We start from the raw sequence: 24,593 nt of genomic DNA, 5'->3' as shown, positions 1-24,593 counted from the left end.
TTACTTTAATATATGTTGCAAGCTGTTTTGACGCCCAACATATTTGTTGTTAATGCAACACATGGATGAAATTCTGACTTGTTCAATTAAATGCACATGTGTGAAATTGAATGCAAACAGTATGCAAAACATTACACATACATCATTATACAATGACAAACCACTTTTATTTAATTTTAAATAGACAATTGTAAATGTCCAATGTATAACACAACAAATATATTTTAAACATGCATTACAGTCAAAGGTATCAACCCTTAGAATATAAAATCATTTTAGAATACAAAAATAAATAATGGAATTTGTTATATAGCATTCAGAAATGATGGTCCAATATCCGTCATCCTATTCTAACTTCCACCTGTACTTCATGTGGTTTTCACTGGCCTGTACCTTGAGATATAAAAATATTATGGAAAAAGCTCAAGTGCAACCAATGGGACGAGTTATCAAAAGGAAACAGGATTCAACATAATGCTTTGAGATACTTACTTATATTCACCGAGGACAGTTGGTTTCAACAGTCAAAAACAATATAGACAAAGTTTGGACCTGGATATGTGATACCATTAAAATGTACAAATCCATTGCTCAAGAACTGCAGAAATGGAGTAACTCCTGTAGAGCAAGACAGACTTTAAGTTTTGAATCTTGCATTTTCACCTTGTAAAACTTAGTGCATCCAAACATGGTATACAGTTATAAACAGTTTGTTTCTAATTTATTGCGGAAGGCAGTACTTATACTACAATGTAGTATGGAAGTTCATTCTTGACCTTGACAAAAAATTGCCTCAACTCGAAGGTCCACTACCCAGCCTATTTTTTTTTTTTTTTAAAGCTTTTAACTGCATCTCACAGTCAGTGAATGGAGTAACTTCAGATATCATCATCACCTCTCAAATAGCTCAGGAAAAGTTGTCACACACACAAATAGATAATTTACCGTACAGCCACACACATATTACAGTGCATCTGGAAAGCTTTTACAGCGCTTACAATACTTATGTACATGTGATTTGTGTCATCATGGAGTATTGTTTGTAGAATTTTGAGGAAAATAATGAATTTAATCAATTTTGGAATAAGGCTCTAACTTAAAATGTGGAAAAAGTGAAGTGCTGTAAAAACTTTCCAGATCCACTGTATCTACAGACTATGGTTTGCCCAAACAGTTGTACTTTTCACTGTTCAGGCCAGGAGAAATAAACCCAAAATGGAAATTTAAAAAAAAAGTAACACGTTTGGCAAATCCAGCTTGGGAGTCAATGAACACATTTCAGAGCAACCAAAAGGCAACATATCACGTCCAGCAAGTTCTACAATAAATCAAGTTTTACAATTACATTTTCACCATTGCATATAAGCTTTCGTATTTACTACTTGGGTAACACACAATGACTGGTTTTAGAGTACATGGCTTATGTCCTCTTATGAGTCAACTTTGCCGTAAGTCCCCTCCGGTGGTCGGTAGCACTTGGGAAAGGCCATCAGCTGCAACATGTTGAAGGCATATTTCCTGCATCTAATATTCTTTTGAACGTTCTCAATCCGACATCCTTCTCTGGTGATCAAATAAAAGAGGGTGAAGAGGAATCAAGGAAAAGAAAGGAAAACAAAAAAGTAAATATGAATGAGTTTTTAAAATTATGTTTGTGATGATAGACACAAGCCTTTAAAAGATGACTCCCCAAAATGCTTATTTGTGTTGTTATTGAATAGTATTGGTTGTATTTGGTTTTTTTGATATGCTAAAACAAAATACATAGGTGACACATTTAAGGTTGATAACAATGAGACACTTTATGTACCATTTCATGGCTGGTGTTGTCGTAAGGGGTGCTGTATGAACAGATGAAGAGGAAGCGGTATCAGAGTGAAGTAGCCGGATGACTATCGTGTTTATTGTGGGGTGGAATGCAGGCATGTACAAGCAGAGGCGAAAGCAGGGGAGTGAGTCCAAGGTGGAAAAAAAACAGTTCACAAAGGAGCAGACAAAATCCAAAACAAGGTCCACGGGAGAACAGAGAATCCAACACAAACTTACAGTGACAATGCTCGGCAGGAACAACACCTTGTGTACAACGATGATCCAACACTGAACAAAGAAGAGACCCAAACTAAATACCCTAGGGTGAGACAACGAGACACAGGTACAAACAATCAAGGGAGGACCAACAATCAAAACTGGAGGGAAAACAAAGACAGGAAGTAAAAACACAAGACACACAAGGGAAGGAGACACTATTATTTTGTAGTGTCTCCTTCCCTTGTGTGTCTTGTGTTTTGTGTCCCACAGGAAGGGACAACACCTAAACTACCACAGTACCCCCCCCCCTCAAGGGACGACTCCCAGACGTCCCAAACAAAACAAGTCAACAAAGACAGGGGACGTTCCCTTCTGAAACAAGTTCACAACAGTACAAATCAAGCCGGGTGGGCGGAGGGGGTCCGGAGGAGGGATTCAAGGGCCAGGTGGGAGATTTGGGGCGGACGGCCCAGGGGCTGGACAGGTGCGGAGCTGGGAAACTCGGGCAGACGGCCCGGGGGCTGGACAGATGCGGAGCTGGGACCCTCGGACCTGATCTCCCCAGGATCGTGATGGATATTGACACCATCCGAAGGTCAGATGGAAGACCGGCGGCAAACACAGAGTTACAGGAGGCCGGCGGCGAAGGCGGAGCCACTCTGGAGGCCGGCGGAGACCCAAGACCGAGAGTCTCTAGAGGCCGGTGGTGGATGCTGAACCCTTCGGGAGGATGGAATCCTTCTGGAGGCCTGCCCATCAGGTCAGGGACCAACGAAGGTACAGCATGGCCGGGGACCGGCAACGAGACATCAGGACAGGGAGCCGGCGACGGCGGGACATCAAGGCATGGCAACGAGGCGGCTGGACCTGGAGCTGACGACTGGGCCTCGGGACAGGTAGCTGGCGTGGCAGCAGGACATGGGACCGGCAACTGGACAACAGAACTTGGCGCTGGTGTCGGGGAATCCTGACATGGCGCCGGCTTCGAGGTAGCTGGACTGGACGCCGTCGACTGGGCCTCCGGACATGGCGCCGTCTTTGGAACCTCAGGGCTGGGAGTAAGGAGCTGCTGCGATCCAGCAGGGACTGGAGGAGGCTGCTGCGATCCAGTAGGGACTCCCACATTGTGCTGAGATCCCACCGGGAACAGAGGTGATGGTGATCCAGCATTGGCCAAGGATTGGTGCTGCTGCAATCCAGCCGGGAAAGGAGTCGGCTGCGATCCAGCAGGGGGTCCAGGGGGCTGCTGAGGTCCAGTGGAGAGTCCAGGGAGCTACTGAAGTCTAGCCGGGAAGAGAGTCGACTGCGGTCCAGCAGGGAGTACGGGAACGGGGAGCAGTTGCCACCAGGCAGGGGTTGCTGACTGCTGCGATGACTGCTGTGTTCCAGTAGGGCGTGATGGTGGCGCCTGAGGCTGCAGCGGTCCGGCAGGTCATGATGGTGGTGACTGATGATGCTGCGGACGGGCAGAGGCGGTGAGCACTGGCGGCTGCGATCCAGCGGCGGCAGGTAGTGATGGCTGCTGCCGCGATCCAGCGGCGGCAGGGAGTGATGGCCGCTGCCGCGATCCTGCCATCCAGCAGATCTTGTTTCTCCGCTCCCGAGTCGATCAGGTCCAGTAGCGGAGGTGATCCGTGTGGGTGGTGGAGAGTGACCAGAATCTGTAGGCAAGGCGGTGCCGGCTGTCGAGAGCTGGGTGGTGAGTCAGGAGACCTGCTGGGTTCGCTGAGTGATTTGGGAAACCATGGCCTGATGGCTGTCTGTCAGAACCCGGATTAATTGTTTATGCTGGCCTAGCAGAATCCCTCAGTTAGCTAGCGCTAAGTGGTAGGGTGCTACTTCCGGGTTATTGCCTGCTGGGTCCATGTTTGGTTGGATCATTCTGTCATAAGGGGTGCTGTATAATGGTAGGTGGACCCAAAAGCAGATGAAGAGGAAGCAGTATCAGAGTGAAGTAGCCGGATGACTACCGTGTTTATTGTGAGGTGTAATGCAGGCATGTACAAGCAGAGGTGAAAGCAGGGGAGTGAGTCCAAGGTGGAAAAAACAGTTCACAAGGGAGCAGGCAAAATCCAAAACAAGGTCCACAGGAGAAGAAAGAATCCAACACAAACTTACAGTGACAACGCTCGGCAGGACCAACACCATGTGTACAACCATGATCCAACACTGAATAAAGAAGAGACCCAGACTAAATACCCTAGGGTGAGACAACGAGACACAGGTGCAAACAATCAAGGGAGGACCAACAATCAAAACTGGAGGGAAAACAAAGACATGAAGTAAAAAAACAAGACACACAAGGGAAGGAGACACTACAAAATAAAACAGGAAGTGACAACACCTAAACTACCACAGGTGTAGTATAATAAAGCAGCTTACAGCTATGTCTGTTGCCTGGTGTATGATAATTATCATATTTGTATGATACTTTTGATGATAACTTTTGTTTGGTATGGTTCAAGTTCATTTTGTTTGATTATACTCAAGTTTTGTTTGGTATGCTGAGGTTCAAAGTTAAATTATGAGCTTGGAAACATCAGTCAAAAAGATCTCACCGCCTGTGACTTCTCCACATCTTTTTATTTTCTGTTCAGGTTTGGTTGCCTTTCCTCTCCGGCCCTCTCTCCTCTCCCCTGTAGCTGTCCCTCGAATGTATGTTAGGCTAGTAGCTTGACTGCAGCTAAGCTAACGTTATTTCCCTCTCTGATTTGGACGTCTAGATTCATGCAAAATATCATTTGAAATGAAGCTTGTGTGGTTCTCACTCCAAGCTCATTAGTTTCTACATTTTCTACATTAGTTAAGCCTCACTGTTGCTGTCTTTACTGTACAGTTTAATACAGGCGCATTCATTTAGAACTGCAAACAAACACCTGCGTCACAGGTGTCCATTAAAATGTCTGGTTACCAAAAGTTAATCCACACCTTCCAACCAATCAGAATCCAGAATTTCCAGCGGCCATGGTCTTAAGACATCAAGATTAATGGTGTCAATGCTGAAAAGCATTCACAACCTATATTCTTCTTGCTCATTATTCTTACGCTGCCTTTTTTGGCACTTAACTAGTTCCACATTTTTCAATGTAGAAACTTCATTCAAACATGAAAATGTAGCACCTGGCAATGCCAAGGATGAAGACTGACTTTTTCTCCAAGCCTATTTCCCCAAGTCCTGTGCACTAAGAATATGTTCTTCCTTCACCAGGACATCAGACTTCTTAATTAGCCAAAATAAACTGTATTTTAACGTGTTCCAGTGTAACAGTAAAGAGCTTACCTGTTTTTCCTTTTTTATGCTTCAGGGGATTGTGTGAGAGAAAGAGCATCAGGTCATTATTCAGGTTTTAGTACCTCAAAATGGCTTGACACTGTATTAACTCATGTCTGCTAATGCTTCAGTCATAAGATTATGTTTCTGTTTGAAAGCATAATGTGGTATGGGGCAAGAGCCAGAGGGTTAGATTTCCAGGCACATGACAGGCCAGTGATGAGTGTTGCCCTCCAGGACTGTAAGTGCTTCAAGTGTGTTTTATGACAGTTTTGTTTTGTTTTGATTTTAGTAATAACTTTCATGTTTCATTTGAAGGTGTTCATACACATTAGATGAACAGTGTGTGAAATCCAGTGCGCTGGAGCCAAAACAATGAAAAACAGCTGTCCTACTACAATCCAAAATGAAATCCATCCTACAAACACCTCATTCATGAATCAGTTTATCTGTGGCACAGTCTCTACAAACAATTAACATTACAAGCTTCACAATTGTGGTTTTTGCTGTAGGTCCATGCTGTTTTTATTGGCTTATAACACCGTATTACAAAGCGTGCTTCCACACTGTGGAGCACAGTGTAAAGCTGTGAGAAGTGGGACCATATAAATTCTGGGAAACCATTGAAGTTTGATGGACTGTGAGGTAAGGTTAGGGTTAATATTTAGGGGAAAAATATTTTCACACATATTTGACACAACATATGTTGCATTTGTTGTAGTTGACCACTCGTCAATGATGATACAAAATGAGCAAATGTTTACCCTAGTTTGAACATTCCGATCTTGTTTCTCCATTTGCTTATGTTTTTCTCTCTCTCTCTGGCCACCGCAGATATGTGAAAATCTGCAAAGAGCTACACTCACACAGAGCACACCATATATAATATTGTTGTGATGGAGCAGTTACGAGTCAGAGACAGAAAAAAAAATGAAAGAAAGACGGAGAGAACAGCAGTATTGGTATGTTGGAAAGACCAAAAAGCATAAAAGGCTGGAAGGTCTACATAGTGGCAGAGCTCATTTTATTTACTCCAAACAATAACTCTTATTGTTTGAAGTAAATAAAATGAGCTCTGCCACAATAACACAAAATAACAAAAGTGGTTCTCTCTTCCTCAGATGATGAACAGGCTTATGTTTAACTCCCCCAAAGCATATCCATTTGAAAATGGTAATACAGTGCTATGTGTACTGTATGTGTGTTATGTGTCACTGTTTTACCCTTCTGAGCAATATAATCCTCTAAAAAAACCTAGACTCATCAGTTTGTTAGTTTTAAAATTTCACATACCACATCAGCTGTTTCATATGATGTTAGAAGTTAAAGGATAAGGTTAGCAATATTCTATATTTTTGTCATCAACAAATCAAATAAAAAGCAACAGACCTAAAGACCTAAAGCAACAACGAATTGATCCTACTAAAAAGTATTGTTTCTGTATCCAAATTGAGTATAGCTTAATCCTCCATTGCTGTCCAAAAACTATTAAAAACACATCAGTGAACACTGTTGCACTGGGTGACATGTTCTTTCATTATGATGAACTCGGGTACGTAGTTTATTTTGAGTCAATCACACATACATTATCCTGCTGCCATAAATACTCACCAGTGAACCAAATGTGTATTAATCCGCAGCTGAAAATAGTCCCCAACTATAATCCAAATACACTAATTTTTCCCGTTTGAGTAACATTTGCAAAGGAACTACAGTGCTCAACTGTTTTAGGAAATTACTGAGCCTTTAAAAAAAACATTTGTAACCTTTTTTTTTTTAAAGTTAACATTTTTAGTAAGAATTAATAGAAATGGGTTTGGTGCTTAGTGAAACAACAAGGGTAGGGAAAATACAGATTAATGCCAGGCTTATCATTTAACCTTAAAATTAAGATGTCTGAGATTTTATATATATTATGTATGCATTTGGTATGCAGTTAGTGTGAAAGTTTGTTCTTGTCAGATGTTAAGGACCAGGAGTTTGTCAAAAAAGATTCCTGGTAAATTAGGAACGAGTCAATGTTTAATTGACGGTTATATTACTTAATACTATCTGATTGAAATCAATTTTCCCCAATCCTCCAATATTGCTCAGGGATTAGCACCTTACAAGCTTGAGATATTAAATCACTCGCGCTAATTACCCTTATACGAGCCATTCAAATTACGCCACCACCATTCATGAAAGAATAACCAGCAAACATAGAAAAAAGGAGTGAGTAGAGATGGCATTGTCAGCAATTTATTGATATTTTGCAAGCAGAAAAACAAGACTTAAAATGAGCCACACAACCAGTAAGTGGGAGCTAACGAGCAGCAGGGCAATGGGGTAAAAGTGTCGTGACGCTGGTTTGTTCTCTGTCACGGCGCCAGCCTCAGGGTCCTCCCACTGCCCAATGTCTCCCTGGGTCAGCCGACTGCAGGAGCGCCCATCAGAGTGAAACAGAACGAACAGAGATAGATCAAAGTACTGTGGTGTTAGTACAGTCTAGATGCCGTCTAAGTGGGACTAAGTTGGCCCAGACAGGCTGGTACCAGGAGGCCCACTTAGACACAGAGCCATTAGTACAGACTTTACCTTAAAAAGCCACAGACAAGCAGGCAGTAATGGAGGGAGAAGAAATGTGTGAAACAGGCTCACGAAAAGCTGTACCATAAGCCACAAAAGGAAATGGCTTGGCTGGCAGAGGATGGAGAGAGGAGTCATGCAGTTTGATGCAAATTGAATGTGTTTTCATTTCGTCTGATCCAGCTGAAATGCATTCAAGAAATTCTAAAGTGCAAGAATCACGTTTACAGTGGTGGTTTAACAGGTTTTTTGTGAGGCGTGACACTTGTTTTTAAGTTTGCTTCACAGTACTGATTTTGCTTTTGGATAGCATTTTACTTCATTCACACTTTGTTTCTGGCAGACTTGGCTCACCGTCAGCAGTATGGAAAACATCATTATCAGAGAGTAAAACTGCTTCCTTTTCACTGTTCGAGATCAGAGGTTCATGTAAGAAACCCATGACAATTTGTAGAATCTTTAGCCTGTGCGGATAATGAAAGTAGGAAAAGACAAACAAACACATGCCTGAAGGTTTTAGTTGAGTCATTGAAACAGCATACTTGAAATTGTTGTGAGTTGTGTGTATGGTTGTGCGAACAAACATAGCTACAGTATAACAAACAAGTCAACCGGTCGAGTCTGTCTCACCAACTACATTAAAGCCTTCCTTAATTTTATTCAAAACAAACAACAAACCAACTCTGTCAAATCAATTAACAGATATGAGATACAAATTCTCAGCTTCTTTTGACTATAACAATCACACTTACACATAAATACCTGCTGAAACTGCTATACATGTTATCAGGGGATGCAAACTCATCAGGGGTGAAAAAGATGCAAATCCCCTTGGGTTTAAAATATCAGCTTTAAAATGTGGATTTACTATCGATTTAAGCATGAGGATATAGGGAAGAGCTCACCCTAGAATTATGACATTGCTTTAAGGACCGAACGTCTTGTGCGTGCGTGTGTGTGTGTGTGGCAGTGTGGTGGTGGTGGCGGTGGTGGGGGGAGTTAATTAAAAGACAGGGTGTAGATATGAAGTTTATAAATTGATTTCAAAACCACTACAACTGAGAAAAAGTGAGCTTCTGAACTGAGCTTCTGTAGTTTTCAGTGAGCTTGGCATTTGCCCCATGGATGTATTATTTTGCTCCCTACAGCGACATAATTAGGCTACTGTAACAAGCGTTCCGTTTAACTACATCATAAGTTAGGTCCATTTTAGCTAGGTTAAATGTCTACACCGTTGTCTCATGAATTAATCTCATGTTCCAAAACAAATCCAAAATCATTGTTTAATTATGTCGTGGTTATGACAATATTAGCCTTGCTAATATTATCTATATTATATATTATAATTATGTATATTATAATAAAGAAAATGGAACCATCAGGGGCTAACGTTAACAGTTAGTTGGTACTTTGGCTGAGGAGCTCAAATGTTCTAATCGTAAAATGGTAACGTCAGCAACGTTATACAAGTGGAATTTGGAATAACAAGTACGCTAACTAACGCTAACCTCCATGGAAATAACGTTAACACCTAACTTTACATCCAAATTGTGATGGCTAGCGTTTGGTAAATCAAAACAACTAAACCTTATCACGCTAATTAACAGCCAGGTATGGTTCTCATTTTCCATTCATGATAAATGCACTGATGTTATTATTTTTTTCACACTTGACCATACAGATAGATACAGTAATGTTTTATTAATTTAAAAACATTAAGCTTTAAATCAGTGCCAATATTTTAAATACAAAGTATTTCCAGTAAAAGGTTCTCCTACAGCTAAACTTTTGATTTGACACGCAAAAAAATAAAAAATGTGTCAGCCAAAAGATAAAAATATTGGAGCGATGAGCTTCCTTTTATCCTTTTACTCTCACTATCATGAATTTATAAAAACCACAGATCCACCACAGATTTTTCATCGTTAAGAGAAAACCCAAAGCACGCATTTTCGGAACGAATATAAAGCTACGGATGCAAATGCAGTCATCTTAGAAGTATAACTTATCACTGTAGGTACTTCAAACAAGCACCTGCAGTAAGACAGCTAACAACAATTATGCATATTACTGTATATGAGAAGATGTGATGAACCTGTCACCAGATTCAAATAGCATTTTAAATGAAAACTTACTTGTGCTATAAATGCATTGATTTTAGTGTTTGACCACACTGACCACCAAAGCTGTATTGTTATTTATGTATCAAACATTTGGCTGGGTGAAGACTTATTTATTGAGTGTACTGACTGTAACTATTTTGCTAGTCTGCCCTATGGCATCCACCACCCTGGAAATACAGTACAGTATAATATTGTTCAGGTTTCAGTTGCTTACTGTGCTGTGCATTGTAATTTTGGATTGGATTATTGGATTATTTTTACAACAAAGTGTTCTTTTAATAAAATAACCACAATGATGGATAAGATGGGAGACTAATCTATTGATACATATCTCAAGGTTCATATGCGTGTGGTGCTAGCAGTAAATAAAAGTTCCACAAATTGCTAACGTCTTGCAGGCAGGACAGTGGGTGGCAAAGGGTAAACTTTTCTCAGAACTAAACTATACAAGGGCCTTCAAGAGCTAAGCAGGGTGAACACATCCTACATAAAAGAAAAGTGGGAAAGCGAAGGAAACTTGTAATGTAACTGTAATGGAAAATTAACATTTGCTTTGAGACTCAAGACAGACATATTTGATGAATGTTGGACAGGATGGATTGAGTTTATCAACCCATATAGAACATATTTCAGGTAAAAGAGCATCAGGTGTATTGTAACCCCCCTGGTTCTCTGCTACACACAGACTCCTGGGCTTTTTTTTTGGTTTGTTTTGTTTGGTTTCAAAGACAAAAGTGTATAATGTAAGATGCTTTGTACCTGTTGACTTTCTACTCTTATTTGTGTCTTTGGCCCTGTCCTGTCCTCTTATTCATCTAACACAATTGCTATCAGCTGGCCTGTACAGGTCGTTACCACAGGCATTTCAGAAGTGCACTTCACCAACAGCCTTAAAATAGCTCTTAAATGAGAACGGATGCAGATGTAGATGTTTACCCTGCTGGTAAACACAAACATTAAAAGCAGCAGTGTGTGTGCAGCACTGATGGGAACATGCATGGTTGCCTTTGAATGTGTGAGGGAGGGTGGTGATGGTGGCAGGAACACATAATGTTGTTTTTACTGGCACATCTAACAGTGATAAGCTGGGTGGAGAAGGTGCAGACAAAATGTCTGCGATGTGTGTGATGGATGACATCAGATTTTGCTCACAACATATAAAGTGGGTGCAGGTTATTACTTTAACTAGATGTTTGTAATAACATGTCTATTAAAGTATTAAATCTGCGGCAATATTGATTAAAGGGTCAGTTCACACAATTTTTTCTCTCTCGCCTCTAGTAGTATCAAGCCATGCTGATAGTTTTGGTTTTATGAGCTGAGATTTTGAGATATCCCATCTGAAAACCCTGCTGACCGCCCAATACAGTAGAGGTGAATGGTATTTTATTTGTGCACCTCAAAGCACTACAAAATAAATTAAACCCAACATCTTGTCTTTCCAGAAGCAATGTCCTGGTTACTCTGGATAATCCATAGAGCTCACTGTCAATCGCTTTCATAAGAACAATTTCTTTCGTAGAAAGTAGTTCCATTTAAAACTGTTCAGAGTGAGGTCTGTGGATTATCCAGAGTAACCAGGATAAATGTAGCATGTTTGGAATTGGTTGGAACAATAACCTGCACCCATAATAGTTTTATGCAAGCTTTTATTACTGTACCTCCGCATACAGTCCAGAGCACGGATGAAGAAATCCTTGCTGAGCTGGTGTTCATCACGTAGGAGGGCACACTGCTCTAATGTGACAGACATGGATGTCCGGTCTTTGGCACTTTTACAGCTGGTAAACCTGATGCCATTTAACCTTCGGCAGATCTGGAGGGAAGTGGAGAAAAAAAACACACGCAATGTTTTCATGCATCATTAATAAAAAATAAGTAAAAGTGACTCATCTTGTAAGAAGACTTTGTTTTGTTTGTTTTACATTTGCAAGAGACTTAAAATCTGTTTATATTTTCCATAAACTACTGGATACCTTCAATTATACATGTTTCCTGACATGACTTGATAAAGTGCAATTTTAAGTATCACCCAACTCTAAAGATTCTTGATGATGCCTTTTTAGCCACGGTAAAGGCATGAAAATATGGATGGCAAAGACGGTCGATCGGTTCACCACTTTGGTCAAAACGGAATTATCTCAACAACTATTAGATGGATTGCCACAAAAGTTTGTAGAGACATTAATGATCCCCAGAGGATGGTTTATGACCAAATATAATATATAATATGACAAATATGTGTAAAACTAATGACATTCCCATCTGACTCAGCTGGACTGTGAAATGTTCGCATGCTAACACACTAAACATAGTACATATTACTAACATAGTAAACATTGGCTGAAGACTCGACTTGTTTTAACAGCTTCTTGCAGTGCTCGTGATTCACAGGAGTCACTGTTAATATGCATAACAATCCATTGACAAATATTAAATATCAGGTAAAAGGTCAGTGTTTATACAGTATCGTCTTCCAAAGTCAATCCATCATGCTCAGGCAGTTCCTTTTTGTTCGGCTCAGTGCTCCCATTAAAGCCCATGAAATATCAATATGTCAAAAACTTCATACTAGACTACATCTACCTGTTTACAGCTCACATTTACCGTGGTTATGCAAGAGAGAAAGTTTATATATACGGTTCAGAGAAAACTGTCTTCCTTGACAAGAACAGAAACTGCTCACCGTTCCAGCAATCCATAGTATCTCCACATTCTTTCTCTTCTTTGTAACTACATTCTGGCCCAGGGTTTCAAGTAATTCCTTTATGTCAGTCTGTGTCTGAAAACACGGTAGACCTATTCATAGAAAACACAAAACACATTGCCAGTGAGCGGTTCTGTTTCTTGCTTTGTTCAGGCGTAAATGAAAGTATTTCAGGCTGCCACTCAGGGCTGTTTTGTTGGATCAATGTGTGTTAGCAGACAAAAGGAAAATAATTAATTTTATACACACTTTGTTTTAGATGATTAAATTCCTAGGCTCACTTTCTAATTGTATAAATTATTGTTCTGATGTGGTAAACTCCATAAGATACTCAATGCATATTAAAACAAATTTGAACAATTATTTGCAAATACTGTTTTCCCTACATCTTTGTAACTGCACGCAAGAGTCACTTTGCTGCAGCAGTGGGACCTGGAACACAAGTCCCAGTATTTTTACAAAGATAAAGAGTATGAAAGTGTTGCGCACTTACATTCTAGTGGCACCTTTTCACTTAATGATTTGTAGTAAGCTTCTAACATCTCAAAGTTCTTCTGGTTTATTCTTTCTTGTAGCGAGATATCTCCAAACCTGAGAGGATGAGAGAATAAGGGCAGTTATAGTGGAGCATCACCAAGACATTCACTAAAACGTTTTCTGAACAATTAACAGTTTATCATTCAATATATCAATAATGCACAGCAGTGAATCCTGCATTCAGCTGAAAAACTATGTGATAAAACATGAAAATAGTTAAATTACTTTTAGAGAAAACCTAAAACATTTTCAACCAATTAAATGCAATATAGTTACATGTTTCTTTGCCTATGAGGGAAAGTGAGTATTTTAAGTAATTATTTTAATTTAAAGGTCCAGTGTGTAGGATATCGTGGCATCTAGTGGTGAAATTGCAGTTTGCAACCATTTGAATCCACCTTCCGCCATCCGCCTCACCCTCCCTTTCCAAGCATGTAGGGGAAACTACGGTGGCCGCGAAACTCGCAAAAAACACAAACGGCCCTATCTAGAGCCAGTGTTTGGTTTGTCCATTCTGGGCTACTGTAGAAACATGGTGGCGCAACATGGCAACCTCTGTGTAAGGGGACCCGCTCCCTCTGTAGATAAAAAAGGCTTATTCTAAGGTGATGAAAACACAACGATTCTTATTTTAGGTGATTATACACTAATGAGAACATACTTATAAATATTATATTCCATTTCTGCCAATAGATCCTCCTAAATGTTTCATACTGGACCTTTAATTTCTGGATATAGATGCCCTTTGAAGAACGAAGAATAAAGAATAAGCCATGCACAACTCTAGATCGTTATGTGATATTAATTAGTTTAAGACTGTGGTCTTAAACTAATATCACATAACGACCTTGAACTTGGTTAACATGTTCACACAAAGAGTGGTTGTCCTTAAGTGCAACAGATTGTAAGTTCTTCAGCGTGAAGAAAGAGTGTCTGAAGTACCTCTCTGCTATAGTTTGCTGTTCATTGATGCCCACGTTAAACAGCAAAGGGAATACTCGTAGAGGCTTGCCCTCCTTGATCTCTTCTGGCAAGGTCTGAAAAACCAGTCGTGGTAATGGCACTTCGACAGTGAAGTTGTCTCTGAATGCAGGGAGAGAAAAACAAAAAAAAGATTAAACAGAAATTTAATAGGTTTTGCAAAGCTGTAGAATTTGATACTTTTGAGAAGTTGTACAATTTGACAACTAAGACAGGCCTGAGCAAGCTGTGTAAAGAGAGACTGATGGTGTGAATGCATGAGAGAAAGATAGTGTGTGTGAGACAGATTGCCTTAGAGATTGACATGGAGGAGGTGATGCAAGACCATTTTATCACACAGCAGTAATCAGCTAAAACGTACTGGCTTTACCTTGTTTGGGCAAATGTCGCGCAAGTGAACTATTGCTTTACTGGAGGGCTAGTCATGTGATTCTATCGCTGTGATTCATCGTGTGTTATGAAAGTATTGTGGGAGAATCCCAGGACAAATAATTTTTTTTACATGTGGAGTAAAGTTCATAGTACAGCTGTACTGCTTGGCACATTATCACACATTATCCATTTTGATAGTAATTTGGGGCTTTGTTTGGTCTAAACAGCTTATACCATAACGCCCCTCAGCACCAAGTTTTGTTAGAATTTTCATGCACAAACAAACACACCCACTGTTGTAGGACTTTGCCTCCCAAGCACCTGATAAATCACATATTACTATAATAATTATGGTCAGATAGTGGATAATAAATCCTCTATATGTTGGATTATTCTGTTTCCTTTGGACCTCTCCTAGATACTTGGATTCTGTTATTTGCCTGCTCCTTTGGACTTGTTCATACTTCGTGGACTGCTTCCCTGGTTTTTTGATCACTGCCTGACATCAAGTTTTTGTGGGTTTTCTTGAATAAATTACTGAACTGCACCTGCTCAGCCTCCTGGTCTGCGTTTGAGTCCTAATCCCCCGTGTTCCCTGTTTCCTCCCTTGATACTAACCGTAACAGAATGATCTGAGCAGTCATGGACCCAGCAGACATTGGTTCTCTCTCTGAGGAACTCGCCATAGCGAGCTCCACGGATTTTGAACGCAGGCTTTTTGTATACTCTTTGATGGAGAAAGCAGTTTTGTCAAGGCCCAGGCTATTGGTCCTTCCAGCCACTGCTGTCATGGTTTGAGGGTTTACGTATGTTATTTCCTGTTTGGTTTTTTTGGTTTTTTAAATATTCTCCTTCCCTCATGTGTCTTTTGGTCACCTAGATATTTGGATTCTGTTATTTGCCTGCTCCTTTGGACTTGTTCTGACTTTGTCGACTGCTTCCCTGGTTTTTTGATCACTGCCTGAAACCAGTGTAACTTTTTATGGGGGTTTTTTGGTTGTTTTTTTGCATAAATTACTGAACTGCACCTGGTGTGCTTTTGGGTCCTAATCCCTGTGTTCCTCATTTCCCCGCTTGACACTAACCGTAACATACTCATTTTTATCTTTGCTTATAAATACACTGAATATGACATACTATAAATAAGTATTGATCTTTGTTCACATACTCTAATGTCTCCATGAAGTCTTAACACCTCTGCATTCTCATAGTGTGGTCAGTATTTGATCTGGAACCTCTTGTTGGGAAAACACTCGGCTGTTGAATTAATTGGGGTTTCTGTCTGTGTGGAAGAGGAGGTGTCAGAGATTACAATAAGAGATTGTGTAGAGCATGTTTTACTCTGAGACTTTGCTGTTATTCAGTGTTCCTTGATGCATCACTAAACCTGTTAAGACTTGTGCAGTAATTTTTAGTTACATATTAAATTATTAGTTAAAAGAACCAACTATTGCTATTTGCTTCAAATTGGTAACACTATTTTTTTACGGGTCCTATAATTTCTTATAGTTCCCCAGGAAGAGTTTTGGAAAGAACTATGGAATTTGGTATTAATTATAGGGAAAATAGTGACCATGGTCTGACACATTACAAATAGTAAGTACCCACTCAATTGAGAATGACTTCCGGATGGGAGCCGAAACGTCTTGATTCTGAAAACAGTGTCCAGATGACTACGACTGAAACCTTTTCTACGATACCCACTCATTTGAGTATTTGCGAACCAGTAGGTATCAGTTACTACAAAGGTCACCAGAAAGACTTATTGACAGGCGCATCAGATTAAAAACTCTGAGGAAAAACCAAATAACTGGCACATTGTTTATCACTGGAACTCACTTTAACACTGTTTCAGTCCTCAGACCTTCATCAGGTAAAATATATTTGTATTCATATGCAGGAATTTTCTTATCTGTACAGGTTTATACTAGCAGTTACTTGGAATTAATTGAAAGTGTACCAAATGAACACTGTCTCCACTTCCTATAATTAGTACCAAATCGCATGGTTCTTTTCCCTCAACCTTTTCTAAGAAATTGCAGTTACATGTCAGGCCCTTTCTAAGAAATATAAGAATAAGAAAGAAACTATAGGACCTGTAAAATAAAGTGATATGAGTGTAAAAGTGTTACTCTCAAATCTTAAAATAAAAAGATGTCTATTTAATTAACTGCTTGTAATTTTAATCAATCAAGAGACTTGCATTGGCAACTGGCTGACAACTGACAGTTATCTGTACTTATAATGTACTGAACTGTTACTATGCTGTAATTACAACTGGTTGTAATACTCAACAGCTTTGTCTTTAGAATATGCCATCATCACATAAAGAGACTAACTGAACAGAGAAGGAGATAATGTCTCACCGTCGGCCACACACTAAAGGCTGAAGGTCACTGAGGTCATCTGTTTTGGCCTCTGTAATCTGGAACACGACTCTTTGCAGGTCTGAGATTCCAACCTCCATGTCCTCCAGCATCCCGATCTCTTCACCTAAAACAGTTCGATAAAGATTAGTAGTGATTTAATTCTTGCTTGTCACACGTCTCTTTAGTTACTCAAAACGAGGTGAGTTCGGCTCAAATTTTAAAATGTCAGAGGGTTAACTGAATGATGAATAAAATTCATAAACTGCCCATTTTTTACACTGCAGAGGATTTATTTTGATGGAAACATAGCTCATAAAAATTGGTTAAGGCATTAGCTGTTTTTCAACTGACCAATCCATTTCACTTCTTTGAGAGCTGCACCATGAGCTTTGGCAAACCGGCATGAATGCGAGCTTTGATCATGGTGGTGCAGGTAACTAGAATAGGTGTACTCATATCTTACGAGGGCCTGCCCTTAATTCAGTCTCTAGTCTCTCACTGTGTTGATCTGATAAGCATCCATCCAAGACACTCACCTGGAACATGTTGTATAGAACATACATAGATAAAAGCATTTTTCGGCATTATGCCAAAATATGCAGTGCAGTGACTTATTACTTTGCTACATGTTGTGATTTGTTACACCCTCACAATTACTCATCACATTAGCTTCACCTAAACCAAACCACTCTATTAGGTTTTGTCTTTTCTAGAAAGCAAATAAAAGTTAACGGCTGCGTTCAGTGGAGGTTTTGAGGTTACCAGTCCTGATTTTACTCTTACAGATTTACTCACTGTAGGTGCTGAGCAGGCTCTCAAACTGGGCCACCAGGCCAACCAGGTGAAGCTGCCTCAGGAAGCCTTTGTCCTGCATTCCTGCATACAGCCTCATGACGAAACCACAGGCTAAGGCTGCCATCTGTTAAAAACACACACACACACACACACACACACACACACACACTGAGTTTTAGTGTATGTGAGCGTTTAATGATGTGTGGGGAAGATAGGCACTAGTTTGAAGTGCAGCACTGAGTGCGTTGCACTTTGGACCACAAAGGACAGACAATTAAATAACAAACTGCTTTACAGTTCTGCTGGCTGAAATAAAAAATGTCAAAGTGTCTGACATTGATCTGCATCGAGAAGTGAAAGATTATCAAATCTGTGATTGGTTTTGGTAACGCAGGGAATATGCAATCTAACTAGGGGTGTTTTGCAGACCTTAAAACAAGACCAAAGGAGATAAACCTCCACCTCAGATGAACTAAGACAAGTAAATTAGTGAGGACTTCTAAAGACTTGTTTATCATCTCAGTGTGGTCACCTACTGCCTGACTGAAGACCACATCTCGCCTCTGTTGGAGGAGGAATCCCTGTGGAATGCTGCAGGCTGCCTCCTGTAGGAGCACAAAGGCCATGGCTCTCTTAGCCTTCGCCACCACCTCCATTACACAATCCTTTAATCTGGTCACCAGAGGACGCAGCTGCTCCCTCCAGTCACCTTCGGAGAAAGATGTGATGGGGATAAAGAGGGGTGGAGGTGTAGTCAGAGATGGAATGATAGTTATGTTGTGATTGTAGATTAAAATATGTCTTAATGCTTGTGTGCTCAGCCAGAAACAACAAACAGTTTATCTGTGAAGTGAAACCGGTTTAGCCATTCATGTTTCCTTTAAAATGGGGAGGAATTACAGGAAAGAAAAACAAACCAAAACCCAACATAAATTTCTTAAGGCACTACAGGTGAATAGGGTAAAAATGTTAACTAATAGATATCACCATGAAACTTCAGTTGATTACTAACATTAGGACACTTATTTTTTGTATTACAAAATTTCTGATTGTTTACATTTAAATATGCAAATGAAGCATTATCAAGAATATGGCCAATATTGTTGACATATTAGAGTGAAAGGTTTTTACAGCGGGAAATTTGGATATCTCTTTTTATCGCTCCATGAATCAGAAAACACTGTCAACAGCCATAAAAAATCAATGTCCGCCATGTTTTTCGGAATAAAAGGTTACATAAATTGTTACATTTTAGGAATAAAATGATCAGACTATGAACAAACCCCTCTGTAAAAACCTTTAGAATATAGATAGGAATAAAACTGGAAAGTTTGGCGTATGTAAGTGCTACTGAAGTGGAGATTTCTGGCTCAGAGTATAAGAAAAAAACACATTTTGAGAAATATGCAAATGGAGCATTATCTAATGCTAACTTTTGGTTAATTTAGCAGAAAAAACGATGTTTTTGCTTGTAGTGTCTTGCCTTAAGGGCAATACCTTGGATGCTAATTAAATATATTTTGGTTATGTATGTGCATCAGTGCAAAGTGTAAAGGGCTGGGTGAAGTAGAAATATAGATTAGAGGGTGTGGTGATAATAATAAATAATAAGAATAATAAATACACTCTCAAACAGTCGCATCACTGGTCTCATAATTCTACACATAATTCTACAATACATTAGTTTAATAAACTTCAAATGTATTCATAATTACTTGAATACAGGTGCAGCTATGATGCACATGGACTCTATGACATTACCACATCTTATTGTGCCACCTCCTGGTCACAGGCCTGTACAACAACAATACAAACACCTTATAAACTGTTTAAATGAGCTCTTAAAGCACTGGGCAAAAAAAGGAACTCATACCCCTATTGCAATACTATCGTTTTAAAACTAGTCATATTGTCATTAAGGTCTGACAATGCCTCTCCGAATGTATGCACACTGGTCTGTCCTACAGGTGTATTTATTAGTGTTATGTGGAATTATCATTTTTATATTGTTATATGTGCATTGTATACACACCCAGGGACAACATTAGCATTGTGCTATCTGGTGCAATACATTTAGTGTACACTGTCCCTGTTTTAAGTAAACCATAAATGAATTACATCCTAAATGATCACGTCATATTGTAATTGATGTGACACACCAGCATTTGCACCATAATGCATTTCAAGAACAAACACCATGTTTGTTAAAGAAAAGTTGGAAAGCAGACAATGATACACAGAATTAATGAGCACCGGTAATCTGACATCTCTCGTATAAACACGCAAAATATCGAGTTATAACCAACCAGTCTGATGTGTGTAGAGGTGTGTGTGGTAGTTTTGTAGCAGCATGGTGTTGTTAGTGTGTAATTTAATCAAGGTAAACACAGTGAACAGCCATGCGTAATGGCACTGTGCTCTGCCACGGCGCTTCTCAAATCAAAGGCTGCAGATTTATCAACATATCTGCTGCCTTCAGATGGCTGCAGGGATTTAATGAACTGAAGGAGAAGCTTTTCACACAGTATTACGGAGCTGTGGACAACAGATACTGTAAGAATCATCCATTCATTTACAGATCAATGCAGACTGCTTTAATAACGTCCCTGCTTTAACCACATTAAATGTAATTTTTGATGCTGATTTAAATGAATCTACTGGTTGGAGAGTGTTAATAGTGTTAAATAGTTTGTTTACATTTTAACCATTATTCTGGTATTGCTGCGCATTTGCCCCAAATGTTTAGCTTGCTCTTCTTGACAAAGTCACCACTTCGGCAGTGGAATGACTTTCGCCAGAAACAGTCGTGGTTCGGAGATGTCTATTGTCAGCACAATGTCTAAAAGCCAATGTCGACCAAAATACCAGCAACTCGCTTTGCACTGCCTCATTTGAACGAACCTCACACCTGTGCAGCATGCACGCTGCTCTGGACATCAAAAACCAAACAGACAGGCAATTTCAAGGTCAGGATAATACCAAACTGAGTATTGCTTGTGCTGGTCGTTGCGCCACCACAAAAATAGGGCCCCTTAAATTTACCGCCCAAATGCCTAATGGATACCTCACACTGTACTGTAGCTCATTAAAAACACTATTTAACAATTGTTAGGTTGTGGCAAGGGTGGAGAAACTGTTTATTCATTACTTTTAGCTAACAGCTTCAAGTTTTTGTTTATTACATTGAACTAATGAGTTCAACAGTTTATACATGACGTTTAGCTAGCGTTTTCAACTTCTCTCTTCTCTTGCTTGCTAACTGGTTTTCAGACACTCAGTTGCAACATGTGGTGTTGATGTGTTACAACTAACTCAGGTTGACTCAAGCAGCTTACTGGTTTTTGTAAATTATTAAAGATCAGCGTCACATCATATTTGTATATAATCCCACTTAACACAGGTTGGGAATCACATGTATACACTAAGTACTATATACTAATTGTCATATTACACTGATTTTATATTTATCTAAGATTTATTAGCTTTTGCAGCTGTGATTAGCTCCTATATTTCCTTTGTGTAATCCATTGTGATACAATATTGTATACCAACAGCACACTCAAAGATGAAAGGGATTCAGTATGCATACTGACTTCTTTGAATATAATTACTTTTACCACACTACACACTCAAAACCTGCTTAGAAACAGTATGTAGGAACTGGGACACAGCTATAGTGTGATGTCATATGCAGTTCCTCCATCCAAAACAAGTTTCTGATTGACCTCTTCACTGGCCACCAGGGGGCAGTGTTGGTTAAGTAATGTCCAAAATGAGTTTTCCCACCATGCAGTCTATAACAGTCTGTCATGCTGCAACATATTGAAAAGTTCTTTGGGGGGGAGTGGGGATCAGTGTGGACACACACAAACACACACACAAGCACAGTTGGATACAACCAAGAATGTATAGCACATCAGCCTTGCCCTTGCCTTGTCAGAGAAATCATGTCTTATCTCATTCTGCAAATACCGCCTCTGCACAGAGAAGGAGGAAACAGAACTCCAGCTGTCATCTCTTCACCAGCCCACCTGTCCAAACATCCGAACCCCCACAATGCCTTGTCATCAAAAGCCTGGCCTTCACCAGTCTCCACTAGGAGATAAAGCCTCTCTCATTATTGAGTCCATGTTTGTATTTAGACAAGCAGATGACCACTTGCTCTGAGCCTGTTCAGCGTCTTAATAAAGGTGCTCGGGGGGTTGAGCTTATCTTTCAGACTGAACACCGGGCGGATGGCCTCGTTCTTACCTGCTAGCTCACTTGGACAGACAGACACACACAGACACACATGCACACGCAGGCACAAAATTATACAAATGCACCAACGCTTGCACAGATGCCTGAGTGTGCATTTGTCTGTGACACACACACACACACACACACACACACACACACACACAGAGCCTCTCCTTGTCGCCTGGTCAGAGTAATGGCGCTGCTCTGTGTGCCAGTTGGCAGTTGTAACAGGCTGGGCACTTGTTTGGACACAAGCTTGAGGCGGGATTTCATTGGACGTAAGGGAACACTGGGCAGCTTGCGGTCAACAGTGAATGGCTCTGCATATCAAATATTGCTTTCATCCACTTCTCTGGCAACAATTTCAGTTCTTTTTTTGCTAATGTTTAAACAACAGGGAGCCTCTAAGTTGGACTAGAGTCTTCTTAAGCTAAAATTAGCTGCTGTTTTGTAATGGGAACAGGAGTGGAAAATCTCAGGTAAGTCACAATACAATACTATCACCATATGTTGCCAGTAATAATGATGGATAAGTTTAATTTTGCACAGGAGCTGACTTACTAGTCTAGTTTAAATACAATTATATCATTGCTTAATTACATACAGGAAAAATGGCAGAGAAAGTGGGGAAATGGATGGATGTCCATTATAGTAAAAAACAACCTTCATGTTGTTGGGCTACAAAAAAGACTGGTGACTAATGTTTTTGCCCAGTTGCTGGAGAGGATTGCAAATCTCAGTATTGACCAGGCAACATCAGATAACTAGACTAATAATAGAACAGGTACCAAAGTGCCAATGTACAAAATTACATCCATTTACAGCATAAACGTACCCACATTTAATAGAGAAGACTACATGATTGTGCTTCACAACAACAATTATTTACCGGGGTTGTGTGAGGTGATGACATCAGCTAGCTGCTGCTCAGGGATTGGCTCCTGCTTGTTGTTGTCTTCTTCCTGGAGTTTATCCACCATGGCGATTACACAGTTGAGACATTTGGCCACGTTGGCCCACACCCTGTCCTAAAAGAGTCGAATACACAATCAGCAGTCATATCAGCCTCACTGATTGGATCTCTCTCTTTCTGTTTGAGATGAATTAGAGGGAAACCAAAGGGTGTAACAAAAACTGAAACAAAAACTGTTTAAGCAGCTAAAACCATAAAAAATAATTCCCTTATGTCTAAAAAACAAAGCAAAAAGGTGTTTCCCTTTATAGTCTAAACTGGCTTTGTGTCCAAAAGGTCAAAAGGAAATTGCTGTCTGGATATTCTGAGATTACTCTCAAAGCGTTTCCATTGTTTACAGCTTTCTCCTTCTTTTCCTGAGATTCAACTGTAAGCGGACGAATAGATGCTTTCACTTTTGTGTGTGTATACAAATATGACAATCCAAGTGTGTGTGTATGTGTATTTTAAGTAGTGGTGTGTATTTTGATCTTTGTTGCTTCAAAAATATGGTTTGAACATGTTATAACTGTGAGGAATATTTTGAGAGATAATTAGGCATTTGTGTGCAGAAATCATGATAAACTCCTGCTGTCATTGTGGCACAAACAAACCAACAGTCATACACACTTCAGTGAAAAGAAGCAGCATGGCTCAGACTCAGTGACAAGGATATCACAAAATAATCTTCTGCAGTCAGTTTGTCATGATGAAAATGTTTGAACTTCTTTGAGAAAACCTTTCATTAAAAAGAAAGAGTGATGTTGAGTATGCAATCTAATTTTGCAATAATTAAAATTATTTGCCATAAAAATGGTTTATCTGTAATTCAGTAATTGTTTATCTCCCTATGTGTGCTCTACTGTGAGGACCAGCAGAAAAAATAACAGTTTGTCACATTGTACTTAAAAATAAATAAAACCATAACTTCAAACCATAATAGCTTTGAAAGATTTCTTAATGACTTAGAAAAGTAGTCACACTCACCCATTCCTCCTCGTCATACTCTTTATGGTGTGGTATGGAGTCTTGGTGCTTCAAAGGCCCACCTTCTCTTCTTGCCGTGGTTTGTGATCCTTCCACATTATTACACACCGCTGTGCTCTCAGTGATCGACGTGGCTGGACTGTGGCCTGGAAGTCCCTGGACTGGGCTCTGATTCTGGTCACTGCCCTGGTGGATGTGGTCTTGATGTTGGCCTCCATGCACCGGGGTTTGCTTCTGGTTCTTGGAAACGTACCCGGGTCGCGCTGCGTGCAGTGCTAGTAGTGCACTCTTGACCAATTCATCCTTAAGTGTGTGAACAAATTGTTCTGTCTGTAGCAAAGAGAGAGAAAGAGAGACTGGAAAAAAGCCAGATACTGAAAGTTATTGTGGGACAGCAAAACAAATGAAAATTTAAGCGTTGAAAAAGCAAAGGAGACAGAGAGAGATTGTCACATTGGCGGGATGAGCGGGTGGAAGAAAATACAGGTGGAAGTGAAATTGGAAGCAGGTAACTATTTACTGAGGAAGAAACAAAGACAATGAACACTCTGCTTCACCATAAAGTAACTGCTCTCCATTACCGCAGCACAGCCGGTGTGCAACAAAAACAGCAACAAACAACAAACAATTCAATTACTCCTCCTTCAGCCTGCTTCTCCGAGGA

The 24,593-nt window shown here is 40.0% G+C and overlaps 1 protein-coding gene across 9 annotated transcripts in view; it reads right to left on the bottom strand.

Annotated features, from left to right (window-relative positions):
• Nucleotides 1-24,593, bottom strand: part of inpp4b (inositol polyphosphate-4-phosphatase type II B) — a 147,637-nt gene that overhangs the window by 16,023 nt on the left and 107,021 nt on the right. For 6 of the 9 annotated variants that reach the window (XM_044185247.1, XM_044185284.1, XM_044185295.1 and 3 more), the window contains 11 exons: nucleotides 23,930-24,259; nucleotides 22,880-23,018; nucleotides 18,288-18,460; nucleotides 17,752-17,875; nucleotides 16,954-17,080; nucleotides 14,177-14,317; nucleotides 13,191-13,288; nucleotides 12,677-12,789; nucleotides 11,652-11,806; nucleotides 4,147-4,197; nucleotides 149-1,563 (listed from right to left, as the gene is read on the bottom strand). In XM_044185247.1, the coding sequence (XP_044041182.1) occupies nucleotides 1,431-1,563; nucleotides 4,147-4,197; nucleotides 11,652-11,806; nucleotides 12,677-12,789; nucleotides 13,191-13,288; nucleotides 14,177-14,317; nucleotides 16,954-17,080; nucleotides 17,752-17,875; nucleotides 18,288-18,460; nucleotides 22,880-23,018; nucleotides 23,930-24,259 (1,584 nt within the window). In that variant the 3' untranslated portion in view covers nucleotides 149-1,430. Of the gene's footprint in view, nucleotides 1-148; nucleotides 1,564-4,146; nucleotides 4,198-7,524; nucleotides 7,716-11,651; nucleotides 11,807-12,676; nucleotides 12,790-13,190; nucleotides 13,289-14,176; nucleotides 14,318-16,953; nucleotides 17,081-17,751; nucleotides 17,876-18,287; nucleotides 18,461-22,879; nucleotides 23,019-23,929; nucleotides 24,260-24,593 lie in introns of those variants that run through there. The other 3 variants (XM_044185262.1, XM_044185255.1, XM_044185273.1) reach the window with 3 other exon arrangements.

The sequence above is a fragment of the Siniperca chuatsi genome, linkage group LG3 (assembly GCF_020085105.1).
Source record: "Siniperca chuatsi isolate FFG_IHB_CAS linkage group LG3, ASM2008510v1, whole genome shotgun sequence".
NCBI classification, from domain to species: Eukaryota; Metazoa; Chordata; class Actinopteri; order Centrarchiformes; family Sinipercidae; genus Siniperca; species Siniperca chuatsi.
This window is presented reverse-complemented; position numbering and strand designations above follow the sequence as displayed.